Here is an 18,600-nt window from a genome sequence, read left to right on the forward strand (position 1 = left end):
ACTGTCACCTCTAAAAAAGAAAGTGGGGAGAGGGGGGGGGGAATTATTCATCTTGCATCACACGGCCATAAAGATGTAACCAGAACTTTTACTTATGAAAATACGGTGTTGCAATGATAACTGCCTCATCATGTTAACAGCTGGGTTTCAGACTGGGGACTGATGCTTGCAAGGTCAAGAACTATGCGCATACCTTCCACACTGCAGCTTACGTACCAGAGAGTAAAAACACCACTTCGATGGTCTTAGTTGATATGAGAGACCGTGTATTTTCTACGTACTACACATGGAAATATAAAACTGCTATATGGGATCAACATGAAAACTAGCAAAGTCAAAAATGCCATTCATAAGACAGCAGCAGCAACAGCATCTTGCATCACACGACCATAAAGATGTAACCAGAACTTTTACTTATGAAAATACGGTGTTATGTCTTTCCTGTAAAATTTACTATTTTGGACTGATATTGTTTATGCACCTATCAATTAAATTAAGAAAAAAATTTAATCAGAAAAGCTGCTGCTGCTTCTGTAATAATCTGAATCAGTTCATTGTTTGCATATACGGAAACTCCACCTTTTCTGATTAAATTTTTTTCTTAATTTAATTGATAGGTGCATAAACAACATCAGTCCAAAATAGCAAATTTTACAGGAAAGACATAAAAGTCTTTTTTACCTGAACTGTGAATGCATTTGTGTCCTCAATTTTAGCATAAAATTCTGGATGATGCTTTTAAATCAGGGATGCTCATCGTGTTCTGTTAAGAACGATGGTGCAAGCGGATTGGCGGAGAAAATGAGGTTACTTTGTTACTTCCAGGTACGTGAACTTGGCGCATTTGCCATACCAGAGAACCAGCCGCTGTCTGTTGCTGTGCATGAACGGAGGGAAGGGAGGGGAAGTGGGAAATGGTGCGCATGCACAAGTTTCTTGTTCGTTTCACATAGCCGCTTCCCAGCCCCAGTAGGCAGTGTACAGTTTGTTTTGACTACTACGCAAACCCCGCAGAAAGAGAAGATGGAAATAGCGTATGGCTTTCAGTACCGGAAGTGTCCGACAACATGTTTGGCTCACCAGGTGCAGGTCTTTGATGTCCGTAGGCGACCTGCACATCGTGATTAGGATGAAACGATGATGAAGAAGACACACACAAAGGGGTACCCAAAATTACCGTAATAACATTGCCGTGGGCAAAGCTTTTGTAGCACCCATTTCTGCCACTAGGCGTGTATAGTGCAACTCATTGCCAGTTCAGTGCCGCCTGTGTTGTCGACCTGGCTTGTTCTGTTCATGTACAGTGATTGTTTTTGCTAGCGCTGTTTTGTTTTTTATGATGCCAAGTTTAAGTGAACAACACGTAGCTGTGAAATTTCACAACAGTGTTTGTTAAAAAAATACCCTAATTTTTCCCTGCCAATCCGATTGCACCATCATTCTTAAAATAACACAAAAAGCATCCCTGATTTTTTTTTTTTTTTTTTGCTGTAGTTCTGATACACCCTGTATGCCTATAATTACACTTTTGGAGTCTGTTTTTAAAAATTTGGTATTATTGCCTTAATGTACTGTGAATCAATTTAATATTGGAGATTTTAACTATTGCTTTTTACGACAAAGTGGTTTTCTAGGGTGGGTCATTACCGACCCAGAGAGCATATCAGGACATACAACACACTTAATCTTTAATTCAAAGAATGCTTGTAACTTTACACAGATATACAAAACACAACAGTTGGCTATTTTTAGACAACCAAAAATCCAGTAAATCACTTATAAGCTTGGATATCACACTTTTAGGCATTACTAAAAGTATGAAGGAATTAGTAAAACAGAACAGCACTGTACAATAAAGAAATTTAAAATCCTGCATTCTACAAGAAACATAAATATGAATTACACAGAAGTACAATATTCTACTTTGAGAAAACATTCCAGAATAGAATTGAAAAGATGTTTTTGTCTGAAAATTTAATAACAGTTACAAAAAGGAATGTAACAATTCACTGTTGCATCAGACGATTCTCCTCTTACTTATGGAAACTGTAGAAATATTTGTCATGGAGAGGTGCTTTGGAATGTGGATGAACACAACAGCCACAACCACTACTAACACCGCTATGTACAGCTCGGCATGTGTCTACTACAAAGAGAGGCAGTCCCTTCGTCCCACTCTGCGCTCTTACGTCACATGGGATCTCCAACATTACAGTTTGTGGACACTGTTCTACAGAGTGAAGGTTTGACGTCAAAATGAGGAAAATCCTGATATGTGATTTCTATAACCAATACAACAAGGCCGTACCCAGGCTGGGGAAGGGGGGGGGGGGGTGATTGGAGGTTCAAACCCCCCTCTGAAATAAAAGTGAACTTGACAAATTTAAACAGCATACACAAGTTTTGAAACAACCTTCAATAAATTAGAAATGTTATTTAAAAAAGCATTTCCAAAATAAAACATTAAACCTATAAAATATGTGCCATCCTTCTCTATTCTGTATTAACCCTTCGCGTGCAGCAGGTGGCAAAGAAAATAAAAAAAATAAAAATGCATGCAAAATTTTGGGAAATTTACTAAAACCATGAAAATATGCCTAATATACCACATACCTTGTTTAGGAGTGGAAATCCAAATTTGAAGTGGTTTGAAGGCAAAATAAATATCGTAAAATCATTTTTTTCACTGGAAGAACGGCATAAGGCACACTCCACTTTATAATGTGACAGTGGTTAACTTGAAGGACACTGTAGTCCGCTATTATGAAATATATGTACAAAAAACTACTTTTAATGATATTTTGGTTTAATTTTTTGTCTTTGTTCATCTAAAAGTGAAAGTGAGAAGAAAGTCATAGCAGTTGAACCTATGCTGTACACAAATAATACCCTGAATATGTAAGTGTCAAGGTGATGGATCCTCAAAACTCATGTTGTGTGTGGTATACCTTGAAGCACTTATCTGGATGTAGATAAGGCTTTGAAGTGCAGGTTTCATAAAAATATACAGTGCAGTTGCGTTGATCTTGAGCCCTACACACAACACAAGTGAGGGACTTGATACCGCTTCAGTCTATGAAATGTGGTATTCCGTTTAGTCTCTCATTGGAGAGACCACCTGAAGTTTACTTTCTGCTTTCCTCTACTAGGGACTCCACCAAACACCTCCTGAACTTCTTATGATTCATGGGGATTTTACCACGTTGTTTTTGCACCATAGTGTATAGCAAGAATGAATTGACTATACGTACTTCAAGTAGCCAAAAGAACATCTTTCTCTACCACTTATGTGACCATCTCATGAATTGGTATGCTGCAATATAGCGGTCAGTTCTGTCAACCCCACCCACATTTTTAGTGTAGTCTAGTACATCAGGCTTGGAGACAGGTGGCTGGTTGGGATATTTAGAGGCAACTTCCGTGACTGCAATTTTGTCACCCTTGTGACAGGTACTTAGCATGGTAACTACGTGCTTATCTTTCCACGCAAGGGCCAGCATTTCATTCTTCCAGCAGCTGATTATATCCCCCCTTTTCATTTTCTTTACATTGCCAGATTTGAGCTTATCTGGCATGCTTCATCGGGAGGGCATAACAGTACCAGTTGTGACCATACCCATTCCTCGTAGTTCGTTAGCTAGCTCTGGTGAGGTGTAATAACGGTCAGTACAGATATGGTAACCTCAGGGTGGAATATTGACATTTTTTTATGAGGGATGAGCACAGACTTTTCACAACCTGAGTTGTCTTCAAAAGACCTGTGTTTTCAAGGTCAGATTTTCCCATTTAAGGAATGACATTATATGGGTAACTGTTGGTACAGTCAGAAAGAGCAAAAACCTTCAACCCAAATTTTGTAGGTTTGTTCGGGTTATAAATCTTGAATGAAACTCGTCCTTTGAAACTAATTGTATTTTCATCCACAGAAATGTCAGAACCTGGTTGATAAAATAACATACATTTTTTCCTAATTTTCTCTAGAACACTCTGTATGTGTTAACCCTTTTTCAGAGGCATATTTCCTTCCCCATGAGCAAATGCAGATTCCAGAAAATAAGTAAAAAGCTCATCCCAGGAGAAAACATCACTAAAAAATTGCATTTTGTTAACCCAGGCCATTGAAAAATAGTCTTTGATATATGGCAAGGGGTGAAGCCCCATGCTGATGATAACACCAATAAATGCCTCTATGTCACGCAATGTTGGGTGATGCCAATTTCTCATTCTGCTTTTTTTCTTGTGGTCAGTGTTGTCTGTATGTTCTTTTTGTTCCCATGTAATTTAGTTTCACTGAAAATATCATCAAATATTTCGTCATTAAAAAAATAGATGAAAATATTCTACAGGGGGCATATCAGTATCAAAGTGTGATGGTAATATTAGCCCTTGATCAATATTATGAACGGGAATAATATTTGTTGGCCCAGGGTTGCTATTACTCATGTCCATCCAGTCGTCCACTTTGTCGCTATGTGTGTCAGCGTCATTTGTGTCGTTGTTGCACTCAGAGAAGCTGGAGAAAGAATTTTCGTCCTCGGACTCACATTCACTAAAATCAGACACTTCTTCGACTGTATCATCCAATATTGACACTATGTCCGTATCACTGATCCATTTTCGCGATGCCATTTTACCAGAAAACTGCTAATATACGTAAGAAGTACGCACATGAGAAAACTGCATCACCCAACGTATGTATTATGTAACTCCCACAAACAGGAGAACAAACTCAGCTAGATACTGCAGGGATTTCCCTCACTGGAAGAGTTGAGAGAACAGCTCGTGCCATCTCTGAGCATATTTGGGTATCTCCTCGGCTCATAAACCCGCAATTTTCCAACGGGACATATATATGTTGCCGGCCACGAAGAGTTAATATAGTTAGTAGATTTACTGAAAGCATAATTGGAAATTTTAATTTTGGTAAGATGAATGGATTGTTAGTTTTTTATGTTCTTAATACATTTTGCACCATAAAAATCAATTTCAGTAAACATATTTTCATGTTATCAAGCACTTACAAAATTTTTTAAAAATGAAATAAACCTCTAAATATTTGTAATATTTACAGTGAAACATATTGTTACTCCATTTTTACACAAATGACAGAAATCTCTGTTTCGCACTGCATGCACGTGTTCTGACCGCTATGAATTTACCTTTCAACTTCACCCATTGAGTTGTAAAAGGTGCTGCTCTAAAACTATTTCAAACTTTTCTTTCTGTAAACCTATTTGAACGTTTTAAAAATGTTACTATAGTTTTTGTTTTCGGAAGCGCCACCCCCCACCTCTAAGTCATAAAAACCTCCGAAAAACATTTCTGGGTACGGCCTTGCAATACAACGTCCAAACTGCATTTGTTTCTTGTTTGTTTTCATATCTTCTATCATCCATAGAAGTCTGAGTAATTAATTTTGTTACAGTTAGTAGGTAGGCAATCTACAAAAAATCAGGATTACCATATAAACTTACAAGCATCAAAAATTCGGTTAATATCCATTCGTTCCTTAAATTTGTAGGGTTTTCTAACCAAAATTCCAAATGCTGTACACATCATCTCAAAGTTCTTAACATCAATTGCTGCAGTTTCTTCCAACTTGCTGTCAACATTAATGAAAATCAAAGCCTGGCCTCTGTTTTGATGTTTCATATTGTATGTAGTGGCATCCTTTCCAACAGGCATAGCAGCATACACAATAGACCTGGAGTAAAAGATTATAATACATTATAAGTATCACCACCAATCACATTTAAAATACTAGAGAGAAAACATTTATTGTAAAATACTAGTTACCAGAGACACAGCTTATCAAATCTATTATAAATAATGACAATATTAAATTTTTCATTTTTCCCTTTTACAATTGGCTTTACGTTCTGACACAGATAGGGCTTTTGGCGATGATGAGATAGGAAAGAGCTAGAAGTTGGAAGGAAGCAGCTGTGGCCTTAATTAAGGTACAGTCCCAGCATTTGCCTGGTGTGAAAAAAGGGAAACCGAGGAAAACCATCTTCAGGGCTACTGACAGTTGGATTCGAATCCACTATCTCATAAGGTATCAACTTCTGGTTTTGATCCGTATTGAATTGTGATCACAATAATAACTAAACTGCTATCCTCCTAGGTTTTGTTTGAGTAGTCCAAACAAATGGTAGTTGCAGGGCGATAAATATGGACTGTACGGAGGGTGTTCCAAAGATGTCCAGTGAATTTCCTCCAGTTTTTCACGTGTTAAAGCGGCAGTATGCAGCCTTGCATTGTCATGGAGAAGAATGACGTTTCAGATGTGTTGCCGGCGTCGCTTGTTGTGATACGCAGCTTTTGCTCCATCCAAAAGGTGACAGTAATAGGGTGCATTAATTGTCCTTTGTTCGTGAAGAAAATCCACCAGCAAAATGCCCACAGAACCCCAGAAAACGGTTGCAAGCACCTTTCCAGCAGATGGGCATGTTTTGGCCTTGACAGGACCTACTTTGTCTCTTCGCTGCCACTCCAAGCTTGCTTGCTTTGACTCTGGGGTGTAATGATGCACCCAAGTTTCATCACTAGTCAAAATACGATGCAAGAAATCCTCTCCTTCCTCCTCGTAACGACGCAGGAGTCTCTGACAAACTTCCTGGCATAAGGTTTTTGTTCCTGGTTGAGGAGACAAGGAACCCACCTGGAAGACAATTTTCTGAAATGGAGTTCATCTTGGACGATGGTTTGAACACTTCTGTAACTTATTCCAACGGCTAAAACAACTTGCAAAATTTTTATTTGCCGATCTTCACCAATAATGTCACAAATGGCAACAATGTCTGCAGTGATGCTTGTCACGTTGTCTCCTTTCACAAGGTTCATTTTCCACAGCTTCTCTTCCTGTCCCAATTTTTTTAGACCACTCATACCCTCGACTCTGCGAAAGTGTTTCTTCCCCAAACTGTGCGTGGAGCCATCTCAAAATTTCAGAAGGTTTGGTGCCCTCTTTTGTGAGAAATTGGATAATGAAGCATTGTGCAACGGACGTGTGCACCTCTTGCTCACTCATGGCGTACTGAAGCAGCCCAGCTCTCCACCGTCGTTCGTGCACGCAAATCCCTTCTCCAGACACCCACAGCAATATCCTCGCAAAGCCCCGCCTCAGAATTATTACTAACAGCAGTGGTACATTCAAATTTCCATTTATATTTGATCCACTTTCGTATTATTTTAAAATATTTTGAAGTATTTTGATTATGCCTTTAATCTGATTATTTAATACTATCAAAATTAGAAAGCCGTAGACTGTATAATTTATCTAAAGAAGAAACGATGACTCTGTCAGAAAAATATATAGGTATTTAAAACAATTTTACTGTCTCATATCATAATCATAAATCATAATTAAAGGAGTATACAAACATTTTTGTAAATATAGTGCATTCACTGATAATTGATATATGTACACATTTTGCACTTTGATACTGCATAAAAATCCAGCGCTAATCTTCTTCTTTGCATTTAGACCATCTGCGGACAACGGTTCTTTTGTTCTAGCTGTGTTTTTGTCGTCTTCTGCCCCTTTTAGCGTACTGGATTGTGTTCTTAGCGGCCTCTTGAGCCTTCCTGTTGGCCCAGTATTCCTTCAATTTCTCGCTGAATTCTTTTCTGCGCTTCTCTAAGTAATTCCCGACTCCTTTGTGGCTAGATGATGAAAGGGATGTTAGGAAAGGTTTAGTTTTGACCATTAAACAGTATGCATTCCTGTCAGTTATGGTGCCTTGATCAATATTAAGCTCTGCAAGATCTTTGTCCACTTGCTTGGTCCAGGGGAATCCAGTAGCTTTGCCTTTGTTAGCAACCTTGAAGATCTTATGGGATAATCTGTTAGGATCCATTCTGTGTAGGCGTCCATAGTAAGTCAGATGTTTTCTTTTGATAGCATCTATGAGGTTTTCTTGATGCTGGTTGAGCTCACTGTTGGGTTTGTACCATCGCCTTCCATCTGGTAGGATCCTTGGCCCTAATCATCATTATAAATTTAAAATACTGCTACTATTGTAAAAATATTTTATCAAAAAAGAAAATGAATTTATCTCAGCAAAAAAGTCCACTGGAATGTCACAATATTTACAGATAATATAGCAGTATAACTTACTTCTCGCTGGAGATAACGGCATCATGATGGTTTATGGACAACCCTGAGTCCATTTTCCAATCAAAGGTCAGAATTCCAAAAAGCTGAAAAAGATTAAAATAACAATTCTTAAAAAATGAATCAATTCCAAACATCAAGCATAAATTGTGTGTGGACACATAAAAAGGAACCTGAAGAGATTTCCCATATGTTTTGTATAGCATTACTGTCAGAGTTAAATGTAATGTACTATTTTTATGAACTAAGCATGTAATAAATAGGATACATTGTTATAAATACTAAATATATTTGTAAAAACTCAAAATAGTGATCAGAGTCAGGATTCTTTTCGTGTGACCATTCACAGTTTTCCACTTTCTCTATATCTATCTGTAAGGGAGTGTCCCAAAAGGAATGGTCAACATTCAGGTATATGACAGGAATGATCATTTGAAGCAAAAAACTTAATTTGGACATATGCCCTATTCCGAATGGTTTCTCAGATAGAACACATTTAATGTACTTTCTTGGTGGGGGGCTAATGGTGTGCACATATGTCTTACCTACCCAACCTCTTGACTTTTATTCTAGCACAACCTACCCCAGTGCTTTCAACCTTTTGCTCGGGGTGTCTGTTTGCCATTAAACTACCCACTGAACGCGCAGTTGACCATGGTGTGCTGTGAGTGAAGTAGTGCAAGAGATTGAGCGTGTACCGGTTAACTGTGTTTGTACACACGCTGGTTAGAATGCCACAATCTATACTAATGTAGAATATGCTGGTATGGTATATGTTTACGGCTACTGCGATGCTAGTGCTCTTGCTGCCGTCGAGGAATACCGTTGGCGCATTTCGACACGTTGAATTACTGATTGTAGAGTGTTTACCCGAGTTTTCGCCACATTCCGTGAAACACATATTCTTCCAAGTTCCCATTTTCTTCTGAGCGTGTAGTTCAACAACCTGTGCAGGAACAGCAACACATTGTTGAAATGGTGCAGCGTAGTCCTACTACCAGCACACGAACACATACATGGCAAACATTACAAGCAGAAAACTTGTACCCATTTCAAAATGTCAGAGAGGTTGGATAGGTAAGACACATAACTTACGTGTGCACCACTAGCCCAAAAACAAATGTACATTAAATGTGTTCTGTCTTGAAAACCATTTGGAATAGGGTGCATGTCCATACGAAGATTTTTGTTTCAAATGATCGCCCCTGTCATATCCCTGAATAATGCCCGTTCCTCCTGGGACACCCTGCATAAAATCCATTACGCTTTATGTCTATCTGTAGGTCTGTCGAAGGATTTTTGCCACTTTTCTGATTAGCTACTAAGTTCAAGATTGTAGTTTTCCTCAAAAATCATAAAACTGCTGAAAGTTTGATGGAATAACACTGTACAACAAAATGTTAACATTTTTCATACCATGAAGTGAAAGTATGTCACTTTTACTAACTCTAATGTCCTCAGTTTGAATTTGAAGTGAAATATCTCCTATCACATACAGTTTTCTGTGGCAAGGTTGTGAATTTTTTTTTTCACAGTTTGAGTTCCAGATTCAAAATTTTACTACATTCAGTGTTCGAAAATACCCATTTTATTTATTTATCGTATGGCTTTTAGTGCCACAAGTGCCTGAGGACATGTTTGCCTCGCCTGGTGCAGGTCTTTCTATTTGACACCCATGGGCGACCTGCACATCTTGATGTGGGATGATGATAATGAGGTAGAGAGGGAATGAAACCCGGTGTCGGCACGTAGCCTGCTCCTATCGAATAACACAAAGCGGTCTGCTTAAAGCTTTACGTCCCCATCCGACGTACGAACCACCATCAACAACAATAACATCGTATGCCCTGCTGAGCACTGCTGAGAGGTTTGGAAATTAATCCAGCCTTTTGTCACGCAGTCTAGTGTTTAGATACTGTATGCCACCACCTCCCCTACCCTGCCAGCCAACTTTCTGATGACGAAATTTTTTCAACCAACAGGACTCAAACCAGCTATCCATGGTATCAAACCATATAGGCTTCACTGCCTTAACTATCACGGCCACCAGGCGGGCAACCAACTTTTTTAAGAAAATGTGCTGATGAATGATACAATGTCAAAGAGAGAAAAGAAAGATACATATATGCACATAACTTAACAATTTTAGAATGCTTTTCTGGAAGACTTCCTTCTGTAGCTGGGCCAGAACACTCGGCAAGAAGAAACCAACAGCAGTCAGCAAGCATGCCAGGGGACTATCTTCCTGCATATCAGCTTTCCATTTTGGATATTTGCTGGTGGAACTTTTCTCCATGCTCGTCACTGACCATTCCCACTCCAGTTCAGTAATGAAATGTCGTACGGCTTTTAGTGCCGGGATATCCCAGGACGGGTTCGGCTCGCCAGGTGCAGGTCTTTCTATTTTACTCCCGTAGGCGACCTGCGCATCGTGATGAGGATGAAATTATGATGAAGACAACACATACACCCAGCTCCCGCGCCGTAGGAATTAACCAATTAAGGTTAAAATCCCCGACCCGGCCGGGAATCAAACCCGGGACCCTCCGAACCGAAGGCCAGTACGCTGAGCGTTCAGCCAACGAGTCGGACACTCCAGTTCAGTGAAAAGAAGTTAAGATGGGAGTGCATGAAATGGGTTTTAAGGGACATATTCCAGCCCATTACCTCATAAGCCCTTAAAAAAAAATTCTACAACTTTGATATAGTTATCTGCTCTATAATTACCCAGGAATTTCGAACATATGTCTCTGAATGCATGCCATGCCACATTTTCTGTTTCAATAAGATTATCCTCGAACAAAGGATCCTCCTGGGCTTTGCAGATTTGAGGTGGTGGTGGTGATTACTGTTTTAAGAGGAAGTAGAACTAGGCAAATATCCTCCATGTAACACTAATCAGAGGAAAAATGTGGAAGGGATCCGGCACTTCAAAAAATGAAGATATTGGCCAAAGAAAGTCAACGGCCACAAAGGAAGTGAAAATGAAGGTCTCCCTAGGCCTCGGGTGCTCTAATACCATCGGGTTTGAAAAGAACAAGAGTTGGCCAAGGGAGGTCGAACAGGATAGTTAAAAGTGAGGAGCCTGGCAAAAGTAAGTGGAAGCAATGCCAGGACTCGGCTGAGGTCGCCAATCCATGCTCCAAAGTTCAGAGCCCTGGGAGCCCCTTTTAGTCTCTTCTTATGACAGGCAGGGGATACCGTGGATGTTATTCTAACGCCCCCACCCACAGGGGGAGCAGATTTGAGGACCAATGAAAATACCCTCCTTTTTTTTCACTCAACCTGGGACATTTTTTACTTAAATACTGAAAACCTTTCTCATTTTCATCTATAGCTTTGACATTAAACCCAGCCTTATATGGAGTCATGGTAATAACATTTCTGAGAATTTACAAATGAATGAACACTTTTTTATTTTTATTTTTAATTTTTTTGCAAATACTAAACTTTGTCTCAAAGGCCATCCCTCCTCTCTGTCCCAAGAGCACTACTCGCACAAAAAGCAACAATATTTTGTAAATCCTATTTGCATTCTGGTTAGTAGACCAATGGCTTTAAGGTCTCCACATATTTGCCATTTGTAACCGTTATAAATTTCTGCTTTTAGGAGGATATCCATGTTTTCATATGTTTCTTTCATATTTACAGCATAACTATTGATACCGAAGGGTAAATATTACCATTGTGTAGCAATACAGCTTTTAGACTTGAATTTGACCAGTAAATAAAGAGATGCCACTCATTTGGAATATGTTCTGTACCTAACTGATGCATAAGTTTATTCTCATCATTACAGTAAATAAGGTCACCCTTTTGTGAATAATACCTATTGATAAGCTATGTTGAAGCTTTCCATAAACTGCACTTTGAGGCTCGGTTGTAGGAGATTCCATTCCTTTAGTTGAAATGCAAACAATTCAAAGTGGGCTTGTGTGTGATTTAAATCTCTAACAAGATCATTCAACATTGACTGTGAAATTAGGCAGGGGGTTTTTTTATTCCATGAATTCAGAATCACTGTCAGGAGTTTAAGAAGTACTGGTACTAGCCTCAGGGGAAGGGCTCGATGCTTCCTCCTGTAGGGTCAATTTTTCAGGTGGCTTTGAATAGGAAGTGAATCACTAAGCTTAACAGGCCTTAGTGCAGAGGGTAAATCTGGATAGACTATGAAATGTTCATTTTTTTAAATGAGAAATCAGAAATTATGGTTAAATAGAAATAACAGCCCAAGAGGTCTGTTCTGTCTATACCGTGGGAACAGCAAATGGCATAGAAGGAAGAGAACCATTTAAGCAGCCTCTCAAATTACGAGAACATCTACTATAGCAATATTGAGGTGCAAAAATTTTTGTCCTTTTCCACTTTAGAGTCAAAGTACAATTCATATGCTTGCTTGATCATTGGAGTAATATTTTCTCTTTGAGATTTTGCAGCGAATTCACTACCTGCATACCAAAATAGATTCAAAGAATTTATGTACTGATGCAACGTGCTGCTGTAAATTGACGCTATGTATGAATTTTACAATTAACAATAAATTCAGTCATAAAACTTTACTTAAAAACATTCTGTACAACACCAAAACTATCCAAGTTTTCTTACCAACACTAATGTGTAATGGAGGAATTATATACATAAACAGGACACCACGTAAAGCCAATAAGAAACCGATAACTTCCATTAATATCTGCCTGCAAACTTATCTTATGTTTACTTTATCCACTCTGGAGCACCTACCCAGCAAAGCATTAGCAGAAAATGGGACTGCATTACTGAACAAAAATCCTATGTGATACATGAAAAGGAATGCATTTTCAAATTCAACAGACAGAAATATAAACAAAACAAAACCTGCTTTTAATGGAACCTTTAATAATAATAATGTTATTTTGCTTTACGTCCCACTAACTACTGTTACAGTTTTTTGGAGACACCGAGGGCCAGAATTTAGTACCACAGGAGATCTTTTACGTGCCAGTAAATCTACTGACATGAGGCTAACGTATTTGAGTACCTTCAAATATCACCAGAACGAGCCAGTATCGAACCTGCCAAGTTGGGGTCAGAAGGCCAGTGCCAGAAGAAAATGGTTTATCTAACATGAAGGGCTACCGACATGCCCTATCAGTCATAAAGAACATTCAATCTTTTTCGTGAGCGAAAAAGACACTAAATTATTCAATAATATTTGCCATGCCCGCCTTAATTGAGAATCATGCTACCAGGGACAGTTGTGTCCAGCCTATAATTCTGGAGTACTGGAAGTACTGGAAGAAATAAATGACAGTTGACACTCATGGGTGACCTGCACGTCAGGTTGTGTGGTGGTGGTGGTGGTGGTGGTGGTGGTGGTGGTGGTGGTGATGATGATGATGATGATGATGATAAAATAAATAATAAATATTGTATGGCTCAGCTACCGTGTGCAGACGTTTCAATTTGAAGCCATCTGGCTGTTTGCTCGTCAATTTCGACGTTCCGTTTTACTCTAGGCCCACTAGATGGCAGACCGAGTAAACCGAAAGTCTCTTGGGCATCTATGGCTGAGATTTAATGAATTTTATCGGGTAAACACCAAATGTGTCACTAGAGATCTTTTACATGCCGACATCGTACGACATGGAGTGTCGAATGGACTTTTTTCCGCCCTTCAAAAATCCGACTACCTCTGCTGGGTTTGAACCCGCTTCTTGGGATCTGGAGGCCAACACTCTACCACTGATCCACAGAGGCAGCTATGATGATGATGATGATGATGATGTAAGGAGAGAGTGAAACCCAGTGTTGGCAAATAGCCTACTCTTGAATAACACTAAGAGGTCTGTTCAAGGCTCTAACATTCTCATCTGATGGGCAAAAATACCATCAACAGCATCATTTGCCCTCACTCCATATGAACATTGCAGAGAAGTTTGTAATTGAATCCAGTGATTACCATGTCGGCCAACATTCTGATGGTGAAAATTTTTTCCAACATCAGGACTCGAACCAGTTAACCACAGTATGAGGCCATAATGACTTAACACCTTTATAACCATGGCTGCCAGGTGGTCAGAGCATACATTCAACATGATGAATGCTTTTATACTGAACACATTTGAAAACAAGGGCAATTTCAGATATCATTAAAAAGCAAGGACAAAAGTATGAATTCAGGGGCTATCCCTGGAAAACGTGAACATCTGGTAGCTTTACCTTACGTGTAAATGGCATAGCCACGTTGAAACACCAGATCCTATCTAGTTTGCAGTCCAGATCTCTGCAGTTAAGCAACATTGGATGTGATCACCGCTCGGATGGATAGTTCTCAAGCTGTTGGTTAGAGGATAAATGGAAAGGAAGTGACCACCCTATAGGATTGCCATCTCTCCACTTTTGGACCGGGTAATCTAGATTTTGAATCAAGGTTAAATATGCCCAGTCAAGTTTTTGATTGGACAGGAAATATCCGGCTTTCTTAGCTTCCATCAAATAAATTCACGAATTACATAAAACTTTCCTAATATTAACATTCACAACAGAACAGGAAAATTAATAACAGGAAAAACAGAAACTATGCTAACTTAACTTCCGCTTGCAAACAAAATTACGCTGGGAGACAAAGAAATAAAAATTGTAGAACAATTTAAATATTTAGGTGAAATAATCGCATATAACCTGAAGAAACCAGCATGGCAAAATAGAATAGTGGTTACAGCACAGCATGTTACCATGAATACATATACACTGACTGACAGAGCAAATGCAACACCAAGAAGGAGTGGTCAGAACTTTATGCCAATTGCAGGGTAGACGGACGTCACTGAGGTATGCTCATGATGTGAAATGTGCCGCTGTGCTGCGCACGTAGCGAACGATAAATGGGACACGGCGTTGGCGAATGGCCCACTTCGTACCGTGATTTCTCAGCCGACAGTCATTGTAGAACGTGTTGTCGTGTGCCACAGGACACGTGTATAGCTAAGAATGCCAGGCCGCCGTCAACGGAGGCATTTCCAGCAGACAGACGACTTTACGAGGGGTATGGTGATCGGGCTGAGAAGGGCAGGTTGGTCGCTTCGTCAAATCGCAGCCGATACCCATAGGGATGTGTCCACGGTGCAGCGCCTGTGGCGAAGATGGTTGGCGCAGGGATATGTGGCACGTGCGAGGGGTCCAGGCGCAGCCCGAGTGATGTCAGCACGCGAGGATCGGCGCATCCGCCGCCAAGCGGTGGCAGCCCCGCACGCCACGTCAACCGCCATTCTTCAGCATGTGCAAGACACCCTGGCTGTTCCAATATCGACCAGAACAATTTCCCGTCGATTGGCTGAAGGAGGCCTGCACTCCCGGCGTCCGCTCAGAAGACTACCATTGACTCCACAGCATAGACGTGCACGCCTGGCATGGTGCCGGGCTAGAGCGACTTGGATGAGTGAATGGCGGAACGTCGTGTTCTCCGATGAGTCACGCTTCTGTTCTGTCAGTGATAGTCACCGCAGACGAGTGTGGCGTCGGCGTGGAGAAAGGTCAAATCCGGCAGTAACTGTGGAGCGCCCTACCGCTAGACATCGCGGCATCATGGTTTGGGGCGCTATTGCGTATGATTCCACGTCACCTCTAGTGCGTATTCAAGGCACGTTAAATGCCCACCGCTACGTGCAGCATGTGCTGCGGCCGGTGGCACTCCCGTACCTTCAGGGGCTGCCCAATGCTCTGTTTCAGCAGGATAATGCCCGCCCACACACTGCTCGCATTTCCCAACAGGCTCTACGAGGTGTACAGATGCTTCCGTGGCCAGCGTACTCTCCGGATCTCTCACCAATCGAACACGTGTGGGATCTCATTGGACGCCGTTTGCAAACTCTGCCCCAGCCTCGTACGGACGACCAACTGTGGCAAATGGTTGACAGAGAATGGAGAACCATCCCTCAGGACACCATCCGCACTCTTATTGACTCTGTACCTCGACGTGTTTCTGCGTGCATCGCCGCTCGCGGTGGTCCTACATCCTACTGAGTCGATGCCGTGCACATTGTGTAACCTGCATATCGGTTTGAAATAAACATCAATTATTCATCCGTGCCGTCTCTGTTTTTTCCCCAACTTTCATCCCTTTCGAACCACTCCTCCTTGGTGTTGCATTGTCACTGTCAGTCAGTGTAATAAACAGTGTCTCTCAATAGCAACCAAATTGGAACACTACAAAACAGTCACCCAGCCACAAATGACATAAGCAAGTGAAACATTATTCGAAACAACAAACACAGTTGCAATAGATAGAGTACTCAAGTTAGAAAGGAGAATAGTAAGGACCTGTTTAAATAAAAATTATCAAGTAAACTGAGTCTGGAGACTAGCTTCCAATGAGACAGTTTATAGAGAAATAGAACCTGTGACTAACACAATGAAAAAGAAACGAATATCATTCTTAGGCCATCTAATACGGTCAACAGAAAATAGAATCAGTAGAAAAATTATGCAAGAGTGAGAGTAAGAATAATATTAGATGGATCACAGAACTTAAAGAAGACATGAGAGAGTTGCATATTCCAATAGAATATTTAAAATACAAAACCAATACACTCAAAATTTGAAAGATAAACACACTAGACTACAGACAAAAATCAACAAGCAGAGAATAGGAAGAGTGATTCCAGAAGCTGGAAGAAAATTACATTCAGAAAGGATGAAACAGTATTGGGCTGACAAAAAGAAGAAAAACCTCCATAAACCTGACTAAGTAGTCCTATGTTGGCTAAAAAATTAAAATAAATAAATTTAAGATGTTCTAAAAAAAAGTTCCTGAGAATAAACAAAATTAATTAATTAAAGAAGCTCATCAGATATACCATATTCTAGAATGTTGAGAATGACCTATCTTGAGCAGCAGTTTGATATCAGTGAAGATTCATTTTACAAGCTCAACTCCCACTTGAACCTTGAAAGAATCTCTTAAAATTTAGTCAGTGTGCAAATTGGTGGATTATTTCAAGTTCGATATACGTGGTGACAAACTCTTTTTCTGAAATATGTGCTTTGAAGTCTTGACTGCCATTGAGAAATCACTGTACTCCAGTATTTCATCCATGTGGGCGATTGTTTCCAAGCAGTGTAAAACCGAACCTCTTGACAATATTTCAACATTCTAGCAGTACTTAGAATGCTCTTGTAGAGCAAATATTCAATGTCATGCAAATTATCTGGAATAATGAAAGAGACTAAAAGCAGTAATGGCAAAAGCTGAATTATGTATTTGTGCATTTTAACTACAAAATGAAATATGAATTTCTGCATTTCTCAAATCCAGGGATTTTTAATTTTTATTTTTTAGTAAAGACCTCCAGCTGAACTGTAGTATCAGATCCACCTAAGCCCAATTTTAAGGAAAGGGTAAAGTAGGGCTATGCTTATATTTCCGTTAAAGTAGGTATTATCTATAAGTAGGCATTAAATTATCTAATAATTATCAAACACAGAAAATGGGTAGATTTCATGTCATAAACGGGTCCAGTTCTGGTTCTAACACAAGCTGGCAACCTCACTACCTTACCCCAAGTAAACTCTGGCACAAGGTGCTTCAACAGTAGCCTACAGTAGGTGGCGAAGACCATAGAGTTAAATGAGACAGTAGAGGTAGCATTGGCACCACCGTCTACGAGAGAATCACTGTAGCGAGCGGAGCATGTTGAAATCGCAGCTGTTTGGCAAAAAGCTCACTCCGCTGTACTCATCAATGTAAATAGGGGACTTTTAAAACTGTGTGGATATAGATAAGGTTTAAAATTCTTACATGTAAACATTCTCACATACTACAGTATACTGGCGATGCTTCTCTCTAGTAAAAAAGAAAGCCACTCTTTGATTTCCTTTACTGCCTGTTCTATGTAAACGTTGAAAAGGAGGAGGGACAAACTGCAGCCTTGCCTCACTCCTTTCTGGATTGCTGCTTCTTTTTCAAAGCCCTCGATTCTTATCACTGCAGACTGATTTTTATACAGATTGTAGATAATTCTTCTTTCTCGGTATCTGATCCCAATCACCTTCAGAATCTTAAATAGCTTGGTCTAATCGACATTATTGAATGCCTTTTCTAGATCTATGAATGCCATGTACGTGGGCTTGTCCTTCTTGATTCGATCCTCTAATATCAGACGTAAAGCCAGGATTGCTTCACGTGTTCCTACATTTCTTCTGAAGCCAAACTGATCTTCTCCCAACTCAGCTTCAACTTGTTTTTCCATTCTTCTGTAAACAATACGTGTTAAAATTTTGCAGGCATGAGATACTAAACTAATGGTGCGATAGTTTTCACACCTGTTAGCACCGGCTTTCTTGGGAATAGGTATGACAACATTCTGCCGAAAATCGGATGGGACTTCTCCTGTCTCATACATCTTACACACTAAATGGAATAACCTTGCCAAGCTGGTTTCTCCTAAGGCAGTCAGTAATTCAGAGGGAATGTCATCAATTCCAGGTGCCTTGTTCCTATTTAG

At 40.0% G+C, this 18,600-nt stretch overlaps 1 protein-coding gene across 3 annotated transcripts in view; it reads right to left on the bottom strand.

Moving 5' to 3' along the window:
* LOC136876078 (caspase-1) overlaps nt 1-18,600 on the bottom strand; it is a 60,247-nt gene that overhangs the window by 34,382 nt on the left and 7,265 nt on the right. For all 3 annotated transcript variants that reach the window (XM_067149717.2, XM_067149718.2, XM_067149719.2), the window contains exons 2-3: nt 8,123-8,205; nt 5,475-5,704 (exon numbers count right to left, since the gene is read on the bottom strand). In XM_067149717.2, the coding sequence (XP_067005818.2) occupies nt 5,475-5,704; nt 8,123-8,175 (283 nt within the window). In that variant the 5' untranslated portion in view covers nt 8,176-8,205. The remainder of the gene's footprint in view (nt 1-5,474; nt 5,705-8,122; nt 8,206-18,600) is intronic.

Source organism: Anabrus simplex, chromosome 6, assembly GCF_040414725.1.
Source record: "Anabrus simplex isolate iqAnaSimp1 chromosome 6, ASM4041472v1, whole genome shotgun sequence".
In the NCBI taxonomy this organism is placed as follows: Eukaryota; Metazoa; Arthropoda; class Insecta; order Orthoptera; family Tettigoniidae; genus Anabrus; species Anabrus simplex.